The sequence below is a fragment of the Corvus hawaiiensis genome, chromosome 20, assembly GCF_020740725.1.
Source record: "Corvus hawaiiensis isolate bCorHaw1 chromosome 20, bCorHaw1.pri.cur, whole genome shotgun sequence".
Lineage (NCBI taxonomy): Eukaryota > Metazoa > Chordata > Aves > Passeriformes > Corvidae > Corvus > Corvus hawaiiensis.
Window position 1 is genome coordinate 5873813 of NC_063232.1, and position 12433 is coordinate 5886245.

Here is a 12433-nt window from a genome sequence, read left to right on the forward strand (position 1 = left end):
TCAGGTCAGGCTCTGTATCCCTCAGGACTGGTCAGAAAGTTTAGAGAAGACATGGAGCCAGAGAATCTTTAATTAGGTGATCTTTAAGGCCCTTCTAATCCAGTCCACTCTGTGATTCCATATCCTATGAAAACACACTCTAAGGGACAGGAAAGTAGCCCAACCCTAATTAAACACCATTTTTCCTACAGTGAAACCAACACACCCTAGGTGAGGAGAGCATTTTACCTGGCCAGTCCTGAGGACACAAACTGCAGTGCTGGGTCAGACACAGCCTGCCCAGCTCCACTGCCCGCTCTGTGCTGGCCTGGGAGAGCCAGAGGACAGGCAGGCACACAGAGCAGACCGTGGAAATCTGCTTCCACCCCTCCAGGCAAAACCTGGTTCAAAGTCCAAACTACAGGTTTAATAACAGCACTGGCAGCTCAGCTCAGCTCAGCTCAGCTCATGCTTCAGCTTGATTGAAGAGTTTACAATCTCCGTCGTGATTAACAACTTTGGTGCGAAGTTGCACAAGAAGTGAAAATGACACCATTTAACAAACAAACAAAACAACACAAACCCACCCTGAAGTCAACAACAATAAAGAGAAAACTGAAGATGTGCAGAAGACAGATTTCAGTCATAAACTCAACTAGTGACCACTGTCCTCCCAAAAACTCCTATATATGATTCCTTTGTACTCTCAGTGCAGAGCAGTGCATTCAGCTCTCATTTTAGGAGCCAAATCACATGGTACCTGACAATGAGAAACAGTGAGCCTCACTGAAGGCCATCCTACTTTTTCTACCCTACAATTAAACACAATACTTAAATGATGGCTTCAAAACTATTCCAATTCAGCAAAAACTTGAGCAATTAAGCATTAACCCATGAGCACCACTGTCAAGGCAATCAGCCTTTAATTAAAAGTTCAGTTGCTACAGCTGAGTGGATAAGCAGACACAGAGTGCTGCAGCTGGGTAATCCTGCTCCAGGATCTCCAGACCCCCACGGGAAACACAACAGCCCAAGGTGTTTGTTTTGGTTCATTAGACCCAGTTGTGCCACCAAAAACAATTATGATTACAGAGAAGGACTACAAGATCCCCCTCCCCATCACTGTGGGCACAAATGTGTTAAGGAGATTCAGTATTTGATAGGTGGAGGTAGGTAAACCCAGGGATCTGGAATTTGTAATAAACATTTAAAGCTCATAGCTTTCTGCTCCACTTCTCAGCCCTGGAAAAATGAGGTAACAGTGGGAAGACAAAGAGTTAAAACTCTTTTTGTTTATGCAATCATGTATATGCCTTAATGATCATCTATCTTAAAATCTGAGCTTCAAAGTGTTGAAATACAACCCACCACAGCGTAAACACAATAAAATACCAACTTACAATACACCTGTCATCTCCCATCCTAATGATATGGAGAGCTAAAAAAGCTTCTTGTACATCCATTAAGTTCTTCAGCAAGCCCACAATGAGGTCAGAAAGAACAGAAAACTGCCACAAGTCCCTGCACAGCTGTGAAACAGTTCTCCCAAACCAACAGCCAAGGTTACGTCCTGTGCTCCCCAAGGAAGACACGCTGTGTGTCAGAGAAGAGGAAGTGAGCTCAAATGAAACACAGAAACAAACCCCTTTAAACCCCTTTTGTCTCAGCCAATTAAACATTACCCTGAGCACAGCTTAATCTAAGAGGCACAAAATTAAACCGTTCCTATCTACCCGTAGTGTTACACTTGACTAAGCACGCCTGGCTGTCCTTGCAGTGTAGGGAAACACGGGAGTTTTTGGTGTGAGGTTTTTTTCTGGAGTGCAACTGGTTCTTTATCACAGGGTCAAACACTGAGCCTCTCCATCCTCAGCCTTTTAACCTGAGGAGACTCAGGCAGGACTCTGTTCTCACTGCAGAGCTGACATTTATTAACCTGCAGACACCGAAATACTGCTAAGAAACCGGAGGATGAGTCAATACTTTCCCCACAGGAAACACCTTGACCTGCTTACAGGAACAAACTGCTCAGATGACTTCTATTTTCTGAAGAACTTTTGCTTTCTGCAGCAAAGGAAGGACTTACTCAGCTTTCACTTTGCAGTACGCCCCCAGTTTTGAGCAGAGAAGGAAATAATTTGGGTCCTTAACATCAAATTACACTTTGGACATACTAAAATGCAAAGAGACAATAATTTAAGCAGAGAGCTCTACAGAAGGCTGGTGCTTATCCAGAATTCCTCAGCTCTCATAGCAATTTGAGCAGAATAACCTACTGAACCCCAGAGGGCATTTGGAAGCAGAATTCAGAAAGGAAAGAGTTGCTCATAACCACTTTTAAACATGAAAAAAAGAGGTTGCACCAGAGTCCCACTCCCCCTCATTAGGGAAATCCTGTGAGGGAGCCCCTTGACCCCCAAAACAAAACCCAGGTGCTGCACCTGTCCCAACTCGAGCAGCCCCATTCCCCCCGCCCTGTGCCCGCCAAGCTCTGGCAGCCCCTCCTGCCCTCTGTCCTCCTACACCTGCCAACAACCCAATCCAGAGCCATTCCCGCACCCCACAGCCCGTGGATAACCCTCAGTGACAACTCCACAGCCTCATGGACCCCATATGTACCTGCCCCCCGCCCTTACCCCACCCACCCCTTCTCCACCCTGGCAGCCCACATTGCCCCACACCGCCAAACCTGGCAGCACCCTCAAAGCCTCACACACCCCCCCCAAACCTGGCAGCACCCTCAAAGCCTCACACACCCCCCCAAACCTGGCAGCACCCTCAAAGCCTCACACACCCCCCCCAAACCTGGCAGCCTCCTCACTGCCCCACACCCCCAAACCTGGCAGCCTCTCCCACCGCCCCCTTCCGAAGCCTCAAACACGTCCCCAAACCTGCCAGCCCCCTCTGTACCCCAATGCTCCACACTCCCCAAACCTGGCAGCTCCCTCAGTGCTCCACCCCCCAAAACCCCGTCAGCCTCCCTGAAGCTTCACACACACCCAAACCCCCCCAAACACGGCAGCCCCCCTACCCTCTCAGCCCCTCCCAGGCCTCACAGCCCCACATACCCCTCACACCTGGCAGCCCCTTCAGTGCCCCACAGCCCCTCCAACACCAGCAGGGCCCCAGCCGCCTCACCTTCCCCCTGAGGAGCCGCGTCCCGGGTGGCGGCGGGGCCGGCAGGCCTGGAGCGGGCGGTCCCGTCCCAATGCCTGCGCTCGGCGGCGGCGGCGCTATGGCAACTGCCCGCGGGGCCGGGCGGCCGGAGCGGCCCCAGGGACGCCGGGTGGTGCCGCACTGCCCCCTGGCGGCCAGGAGGACTCAGAGGCGCCCTCAGAGGCTCCGAGGAGCGCGGGTTCGAGACCCGCCGCGGGCAGGTGGGAAGAGGAGGGGACACTGCGGGGTCCTCTGTGCGCTGGGGGAGTCTCTTGGGTGTTCACGGGGCTTATCAGCATTGTACGGGAAGTGAACATACACGGAGAGATCACAGAATCAGTCAGGATGGAAAACACCTCATCAAGCAGACCAGAGCACTGAGTGCCACGTCCAGTCTTTCCTTGAACGCCCCACGGATGGTGACTTCACCACCGCCCTGAGCAGCCCATTCCAATGTTTAATCACCCTTTCTTCCTCCTGATGTCCAACCTGAACCTCCCCTGGCACAGCCTGAGACTCTGGTTCTCTCATCCCGAGATACAGAGACAGACACACATCCCTATACATATACACACACATCTATATGTGTATTTTATACTTATCAAAGGGCAAATAAGCCCTAAGTGCCAAAAGGCATCCCTGCTGCTTGGAGTGAGATGTGCCCTGTCTGCCCTGGGATGGGTTTCACCGCCCTGCTCCAAGCATTTCCAGGAGTTTTCCAGCTGTTTTGGGCATGGGGAAGAGGCAGGGGAAAAGGACATCCTGAGCTCTGCGTTACAGAGCTGCAGGAGTGCCTGTCTGAGCATGAAGGGGAAAGGCTGAATGAGGATATTTAGATCAGAAACTCTTTTAAGCCTGATTTTACCATGCAAATTTAGGGCAAATGAGCTTGAGCAGGAAGTCAGGTTTTTCCAGATGGGGTAATAGATTCCCATGACCTGAACCCTCCTGCTGTCCCCACACTGTGCAATAACCAGCACCCACAGTGACGCCTTCTCTGCAGCAACACAGCCAGAAATTCAGGACACCACTGTGACCTCGGAGCACACCTGGGAGCAGAGGAGCTGCCACAGGAAACCCAGCCAGACCCCAAATCACACCACCCTCCCCAACCTACCCAGATGTTTCCCAAAAGGCAAAAAACTCCCACAGCTGCAATTAGCTGAATACCAAGGAGAGAAAATCCCCCCCAGTCATGGCTATGCCAATGGAAGCTGGGATGGGAAGCTTTGGAGGAGCCCAGACTTCCCACCATCACCTTTCCTGGCAGACTGGCAGTGTGCCTGCTGAATCACCACCCCGTGACTCCCTGGTGACTGAGTGCAAGAGTGGAATTTCTTGTAATTTCTCAGGGAATCACAGGGAAGATGCACACATGGTTGGTCTCATGCTGACTCTAATGAGGGTTCAAAGCAGGTTGTTCCTCCTCTCATCCTGCTGGTTAGGGGAAGGAAACATCTGGAAAGACCTCTTGGCTCAAATATAACCCCAGAGGTTTCTATTTGGCTCTTCCCTGCTACACACTCCCCCCCAAGAGCTTTGCTTCCCCTACAGAACCTGAGGCAGAGAGATAAATTCGTAATTGAAATTTGTGTGTACCAGCTCTTTATCCACAGCTCCAAGAGAGGAGCTAATAAGGAATTAATTAACAACAAATTAGCTAATAAGGTAAATTTCTGGTTACATCAGCACAGGTCTCCAGCAGACAGGAAAACCATCCTCTTCCTCCTCACCCCCTCCATCCAGGCTGCAATCCCCAGAGCCACACCTCCCCTCCTGAGCTCGAAGAGCCCAGAAACACAAAAAAATCCACAACTTTAAAAAGTTTTCAGTAAAAATTATGTATTTAATGTGCCAAGCACAGCCTTAGAGGGCTCCAGGAGCTGTGCTGCTGCATAATTAGTTTAATGAGCACGCTCTGATTAGTCCGAGCTCCCAAATTCTCTGTCAGATGCCTTGAAGTGCAAGCCATGGCTCGGCTCACCTGCCAAGGAGGTCTCTTATGCTGAGGATGAGGGTGTCTAAGACATCTGGGATCAAGAGGAAACACCACATCCAAGCCTCCCCTCTCCTCAGGAGGTTGCCAAGAGCAGGCAAGAGCAGCTAAAAAGCAGCAGAGCATGCAAAGATTATTTTAAACATCACCACATGCAATTGAATAGGTCCTTGAGCATCAAGCAGGGCCAGCTGGTACCAGCCAGGACCCATCTGCCTCAGCTGATGCAGATCAGAACCTTCATCAGTTATCAGCAAGTCTTTACACAGCCCAGCTGTGCCCCAAAAACACCAGCAGGTCCCCACAGGGCCTGGTGTTACTCTGGGGAGAAGGGAAGATCAAGCATCTCATTATGCCCCAGCTCATCAGCAGCCTGTCCCACCCCAGTCCTGCTGGGGACTAAAGCTCAACATTCTAATTAAGATCAGAGCAGCTGTCATTAATTGAATTCCAGCTCTCAACAACCACAGCAATGTGCAACAGCTTTTTTTTTTCTTTTATTTCTGAACCAAGCCCACTGTGGGCCCGAGGATGATCAGAACTCCAGGACCACAGGGCAGCGAGCCACGGGGGGAACAAAACCAGACTGGGGAGCTGTGGGGTTGTGCAGGGACAATGCAGCTGGTCCCAAACAACACCTGAGGAGAGGGCTGGCTCTGGGGGGTGAAGGCAAGCCTGCAGCAGAGTGCAGGACCTGGCTGTCCTGCTGCCCTCACAGCCCAGGCACTGCAGGCAGCATTTTCTGGACAGGGAGGTCTCCAGGGAACCCCAGACTCAGTTTTTCCACAGGGTAGAATAACAAGAGATTTTTTTATGTTGGTCCTTCGCAGGCCTGCAGGAGTCTCAGAGTCAGTTTGTAAAACCTTCAGTGCTTGCCTGCTTTTGTGCAGCTCTCTTGAACCTTGTGACATTTGCTTTTCCATCCCATCAGAGTCCCTGTGTGGGTGTCACCGGGCTCGGTTCCAACGCGTCACCGTTTCCGATGTCCAGCTCCACCTGTATCCCTGTCGGCTGAAGGAGGAACAGAGCAAAGCTTATCCTCACACTGCTTGGACTCAGCATCCCTCCATCACCTGTCTCTGAGCCAAAAATCCCAGTTACATTGCCCTGAGGATTTCCTTCTGCTGGTGCCCCTGTTTTAACTGGGTCTGCTGAATGCAGAGATAAAACAGGCAATGCAATTTAGCAAGGAAAGAACATCTTGCTCTCAGGCATCCCCAGACACACCATTATTTAGCACATCCAGGATGCATTTCGCTGCCCAGCACACCACCATACCCAAATTTGTTTGGATCAAGCAGCAGAGCAGGCTCAGAGCCAGGAGGCTCAGGCAGTGCTCAAGCTGAAGTCACCTTTGAAGGTGTCAGAGCCATTTCCACGGGATTCTCACTGCCCACACACCATCAGGAGAGTGAGACCAACATCAGGAATACAGTGACCTGGACTGGAAGTGCTGCCACTCACTTATCCTGCCTTTAAATACCAGCCCAGGCTATTGGAAACAGATGCTCTTCTCTTCTGCAGCATCCAGCCAGGCTGCACAAGCTCCTCTCCCACTGCCAGGGCTCACCCAGCGAGGCTGGGTCCTGCCCCACTTCCACAGGAGCCAGGGCCAAGTCCCACAGCTGCTCCTGCATTCCCAAGGGATGGATCCAGGGAGGCTCACCTGCCGGGGTGACTTTGCCAGGGAAGCAACACGCTGTGTGGTGGCTTTCTCCCAGGTGGCTTCTTTGCTCTCCAGCAGCACCCGGGTGCTGGGCACGAAACTCCAGGAGCGGCCAAGGGCTGGCTTCAGTGGGCCAGTGCTGCTGTCCCTTGTCACCTGGTTGGTCACCTGCAGCACAAACAGATCTATCAGTGCCCAGGAAAAGCAGTGCCACTCGGTGTAATGGAACGCTGGAGGTCACCAGGAAATCCTGGCCAGGCTGCTACTTCTAGGAAGGTTTTTCCTTCTCCATCCTGAGCCCTCCTTCAGCTCCTCTGCCACCCGCTGTAAACACAGCCCGGGTAATTGCCCCAGACAGTACTCAGGGAGCTCACTCATATCTGCAAGCTGCATCACTTCTGGTGCTGAGGTCACCACAAAGTTTAACTTGGGGCCTCCAAGTGTCCTTCCAGACATGCTGTCCTTGTCATTTCATCAGAATGAAGGGCAGGACTGTCTCGACACCTTCCAGTGCCAGGCTCAGCAGCCCACCATCTTCTGGTGTGGCCTTCCCAGTTCAGACACATTAATTGTGGTCCCACCCACCCGTCTGGGTGCATTGGTAAATGCAATTGCTTGGCCAAGAGCTGGGGAAGGCTCGAGCAGGGCCCTTTCCAGCTCCTGTGGGATGATGCAATGCCCTGCAGTTCCTGTAAGGTGACTGAAAGGTTACCCAGGAAGCTAGCCAGCCCCTTAAATGAACAGTATTTTATCAAAAATAAACACAACCAGCCTTTCCATCTGCCTGTACTTAACTCTGCCTTGCTCAATGCCATGCTGGATGAGGACAGCAAGAGCAGGAGGCAGCACATCAGCCCAGGTCTTGCCCCATGCTCAGAACAAGACATCTGCGGGCTGCAGAGATGTCAGGGAGCAGGGCACTGTGGGGTTCAGGCTTAGCTGAGAGTGGGGTCCCCTCTCCCACAGGCTCCACAGCCTCCCCATGGCTCCTTGCCACACACCAGCACATGAAGGACAAAGCCCAGCAACACTCACCACAACAGCAAGGCTGAACTCCCTGGCCAGGGTCTTCAGCTCCCTGGAGAGCTGCATCATGAGGGCCAAACCTGGAGCAGGACAAAGCATTTGGCTCTCTGGGGATCAGCCCCCAAAGTGCATCTTGGAAGCAGCTGACATCTGGATTTGCAGGAGCACTGGATTCAGTGCCAGCGCTCGTGTTCATGGACACCTGCACTGGACCATTCCTCAGCCTGTCCTATCTTAGATGGCCCAAGGTCAAAAAACCCTACAGAAGCACCAGAAGCTCCAGACAAAGCTAGCCAGGTTGATTTAGCAGGTACAGGACCCATCTCTCCAGCTCACAGCTTCATTTCCTACAGCCCATGGCTGTGAGGGGACCTCCTGTGATAGCACTGGCTGCCACCCAGCTGTGCAAGACCCTCTGGAAGGTGCTTGAGGGGGCTCCTTGGTATCCTCACTTCTGATTTATGGTCCTTTCTGGCAGAAAGAGTTCTGCAAACTGTGCCAGCAACCGTGCTGTATTTGTGACACGGTAAGAAGTTTTCATGTATGGGCAAAGAGTTCAGTGCCTCCCCTGGATGGGTTTCAGGCCACTGCCATGAACGTGCATGGCCACAGCCAGCTGGAGTGTTTGCTGCTAACACTGCAAACAGAGCCCCCTTTTATCCAGCCCCAAAGGAAAAGCTGGGAGCAGTCACATCCACATCCACATCTGTCCTGCCCCAGCCCCACTCCAAGCACAGCACACATGGGTGGAAGAGGCTCTTCAGGACGAGCAGAGAGCTCTGCAGCCTCCTGGCACACACAGTGGCACAGCTCACCCTCTGACTGCCTGCCACCCAGCAGAGGGTAAATCACAGCCGACACCGAGTCCAGCACCATCATCTTGAGAGGTCCCATGGAGCTCACGACCTGCAAGGAGGCACCATGTGCAATGTGGAGTAATAAATCCAGCAGTTTTGGAGGCTGTGAGCTGCACAGAGGCTCCAATGCCCCCAGGATGAGGCAGTCTGGAGTCACTTGTCAGGCACACAAGCTCTGCTGCCCTCCCTGCAGCTCTGGGGAAGGGAGAGAGGCCCAGAGCCTTGCTCCTACCTGCTGGGAGAGGCGATCCCGCAGCTCCTGCAAGGCACTCAGCAGCTCATAGATGCTGAACACACGGACCACCTGGATCCGCTGCAGAGCCTCCAGCTGCGGCACAAAACACAGCCTCAGTCTCCCCAGGACTTGTCCTATTCCTCCTGCCCCAGCTGCCACCAGCTCTCTGCATTCACACCATGCCATGGAGTCAGAGACCCTTACTCTTCCACATTTGCCTCCACCCCATTAACACATTAATTAAGTCCCTATCGCACTGATGGAACAAAAAACATGGATTGAGCTCAGGGAGCGAAGTCCTGCAAGTCCAGAAAGTCCCTCCCTTCTCCCGAGAAAAACAACAAAGGGCAGTGTCTGTCCTGAGCATGGCACCCACCGAGCCATGGAAGGAAGAGTCTGGACCCAAAAAAGGGGACAAAGGCAGAGCTGGAAAGACAAATCATCTCTGGGGTTTTCTGCAGGCAAGAGCAAAGTGAGTTTTAGAGAGCAGAGGGACCAGCTCCAGGGGAACTTGCCTGCTCTTCCTCATCCTCTGTCTGGGCTCGGAGCATCTGGTAGAGACGGGAGGCAGTGAAACCCCCCGTGGAGTCGAGAAACAGGACGTGCTGCTTGAGGCTCAGAGACACACTGGCTGCAATGCCCAGGCACACCTGGGGGAACAGGGACGGGGTGCGACATGTCCCTCTGCTTCACGTCCCTGATGGCACCATCTTCACCCTACCTGTCCTCTCCCCTGCCCTCCACCCCACTCACCTGTGTCTTCCCGCTGCCCGGTGCTCCCATGAGCTCCGTCACTTCCCCCGTGTACAGCCCCGAGTCCAGCAGCTGGTCCAGGCTTTGGGATGGACACAAGGTGGGATTATCAACACCCCTTCAGCCAGAATGGCAGGGGCACCGGGAGGCAGCACTCCCCAGATATTTGTGCCTCAAGTCCCCTTCCCAAATGCAGACAAGTGCATGGGGATGGCTTGGAGACTGAAATTCAAAGCCTGTGCTGGCAACCACAGCCTTGTGCAGCAAGCCCAGCCCCGAGCAGAGCTGGTGGGAGATGTACCCACCTTGGGCTGCCAGTGGGCAGGATAGCAGTGGAGCTCTTGAGCTCCTCATAGAGGTCTGCTCCGTTGGCAGGGAAGGCAGAGAACTGGGCCAGGAGCACACGTCTGACTGCAACCAGTGCCTGGGGGAAGAGGGATGTCTGGAAACGGGACTGAGCAAGTCCAGGGCCAGTATCTGCTGCAGAAGGTCCCCCCAGATAAGCCCATCCTTGTCCATGAGCCAAACAGCTTTGAGCTCCCTGGTTAATGTACCAGGACTTAGGAGTAGTCCCTTTTACCTTGTAAGACAGGGAACACTTCTGGGCAACATCCTCCAGGTCTGAAGACACAAAGTCCACCACTGCAAATAACATGAAGGACTAGAGGTTGGAAGCTGAGCCTGATCAGACCACAAACACCAGAAGACAACCAGCTTGGACAAAACCTGCACCAACAGGCAAAGTGTCTGTGCCCTCTGTCAACACTGCAAGTGGAAGAGTTTTTCCTCTGAGATGGCCCCATCACAAAACAAATTGTTTCTTGCAAAACAGAGCAGGGAAAGAAGCTGGTAAACATTTTCCTTGTTTTGCTCAAGAGCAGCCCAGCACCTTTTCCTTCCCCTCTAAGGGCAGGAGGTGCCCGGGGTGCAGCATTCCAGGAAGTTGGGCATTTTTCAGAAGGAAAACTGCACAAACCCTCCTGAAATACCAGAACAAAAGCCATAATTGATCAATCCTCAACAAGCCTCTGCAGGGATCTCTATCATGTCCTTACACTCTTCTGCTCCTGTGGAGAAGTCCTGACTCACTGCATCCACCCAGGAGGACCCAGAAGACATCCAGCAAGGAGGACATGGAAGGATATTCAACCACCACCATCCTCCCAGGATTTGGGATGATACAGGTCCACCAAGTGCAGAGGGGATGATATTCCCCAACCCGAGACCCTGATGCCAGCCCATTACCTGTCTTGATGCCATTGGCCCTGAGAAGCTGGATCATGTCTTCAGTGAGACCAGGGCAGAGCCCAGCCCGCAGGACCACCATGTCCACAGCGTGGGAGAAGAGCAGAGACCTGCAAAGGAGATGGGAGGGTGGAATTCATAGAATCATTGAGGTTGGAAAAGATATCTAAAATCATCCACTCCAACCCTCGACCCTGCCCTGCCAGGTCCAACACTGAGCCATGCATGGCGCCTGCCCCTGGAGCAGGGGAGAAGCCACCCAAGCTGTGTCTGGGATGGGTGGTTACGGTGGGTGTTTAATTCCCCTTTGGGGCCAAACAGCCCAAAATGCTGCACGGGGGGCACGGGGGCATCGCTGCGGCTGGGGCAGCACAGCGGGCGGCTGGACCCCATCCCCGGGCAGGGACATTCCCCAAGCCGAGCCACCTCCGGCAGAGCCCCACGCTGGTTCCGCCCCGCCGCGGGCTCCCTCGCAGCCCCGGCCGGGGCCCGCGGTCGCTGCCCGCTCCCTTCCTGCTTCCTGCCGCCGGCGGAAGGGCCCGCACCGCTCCCCGGCCCGTCGCTCCCAACCCGCTCGGCTTTCCCTTCCCCAGCCCCTCCGCCGGGATTAGCACAGCGCTGAGCTCCCTTCCCACCCAAACCATCCCGGCATCTGTGACGCTCCGAGGGATGGGTTTGTCCAGGCTCACCAGCCAGCGGTGGGGAAATGGAGCTGCACGGAGGGCTGAGGGGCTCTGCTGTCCTACAGGTGTGGGGAGCCTTGTGCCCCTCCTTGGCTGTACTGGGGGCTTGAATTTCTCCTGGTAAAGATATTTTTGGGGTATTAATTATTATTCTGTATTTCTTTCCCAGCCGAGGCCTGAAGAGGGCTCTCAGCACTCACTGCTGAGCCTGCCCTGCCCTCTCAGCTCTGCCTTGAGCATCAGCAGCACCCAACACCCTTTGATTTTGTAACTGAGTTTACCTGCAGTGCTGCCGCTTTGTGACAGTGTGGCTTCATTCTGCCTGACGTGGGAAAGGCGCTGCTATATCCCAGGAGTACTGAAATGAAGCCAGCTGAGCCTTCCCCAGTACCTAAAACCATGTGGGAAGGGGGTTCTGGTGTGTTAATCCAAATGAATGCTGGAAAAGCCACTGCACTGAGGCTACCCAAAGCAGGGGTGGCATCTTGCACTTTCCACAGCTGTTGTCCTTGTACCTTGGAACTATTCCCAAACAGGTGAAGGTGTGGGAGCTGCGCTTGATGAAGCTGCCTGCAGCTGTGGTGCTGATGATGTGCTGTGAAGGGATTTGCAAATGGCTTTGGAATCACCTCCTGCCCAAATGCCACGGACCAGGCAATGCTGCTGGTGCCAGTCAAACAGGAGACATGGGCAGGGCAGTCCTGTGCCAACCCCTGCTGCATAAGAGCCACAAGCCACAACACAGATCACAGAATTAAAGACAATGATATTTTTCCTCCTGGCAGTGTCTTGGTCAGCCCATGCTCTCCTCAGTCATTTCCCCATCCTGCCAGTTCC

The 12433-nt window shown here is 53.5% G+C and overlaps 2 protein-coding genes across 7 annotated transcripts in view; both read right to left on the minus strand.

Annotated features, from left to right (window-relative positions):
• RFFL (ring finger and FYVE like domain containing E3 ubiquitin protein ligase) overlaps positions 1–3217 on the minus strand; it is a 30946-nt gene extending 27729 nt beyond the window's left edge. For 2 of the 4 annotated variants that reach the window (XM_048324344.1, XM_048324347.1), the window contains exon 1: positions 3118–3201. The gene's annotated coding sequence lies outside the window, so the exon portion shown is untranslated. Of the gene's footprint in view, positions 1–3117 lie in introns of all 4 variants that reach the window. The other 2 variants (XM_048324348.1, XM_048324346.1) reach the window with 2 other exon arrangements.
• A 2387-nt stretch (positions 3218–5604) lies between these two features.
• On the minus strand, positions 5605–11762 carry RAD51D (RAD51 paralog D). Of its 3 annotated transcripts, none has more exons than XM_048324766.1 (11): positions 11603–11762; positions 10914–11023; positions 10249–10310; positions 9974–10092; positions 9669–9750; positions 9431–9565; positions 8913–9008; positions 8639–8729; positions 7833–7903; positions 6798–6965; positions 5605–6142 (listed from the first exon to the last, which is right to left on the minus strand). In XM_048324766.1, exons 2-11 carry the CDS (start codon positions 10993–10995, stop codon positions 6059–6061), a joined length of 990 nt encoding a protein of 329 aa, XP_048180723.1. In that variant the 5' UTR covers positions 10996–11023; positions 11603–11762; the 3' UTR covers positions 5605–6058. The 3 variants fall into 3 exon arrangements, with proteins under 3 accessions (XP_048180723.1, XP_048180722.1, XP_048180724.1); XM_048324765.1 differs by lacking the exon at positions 11603–11762 and adding an exon at positions 11340–11445; XM_048324767.1 differs by lacking the exons at positions 9974–10092; positions 11603–11762 and having other exon boundaries at positions 10914–11332.
• Between the last annotated feature and the right edge of the window lie 671 nt (positions 11763–12433).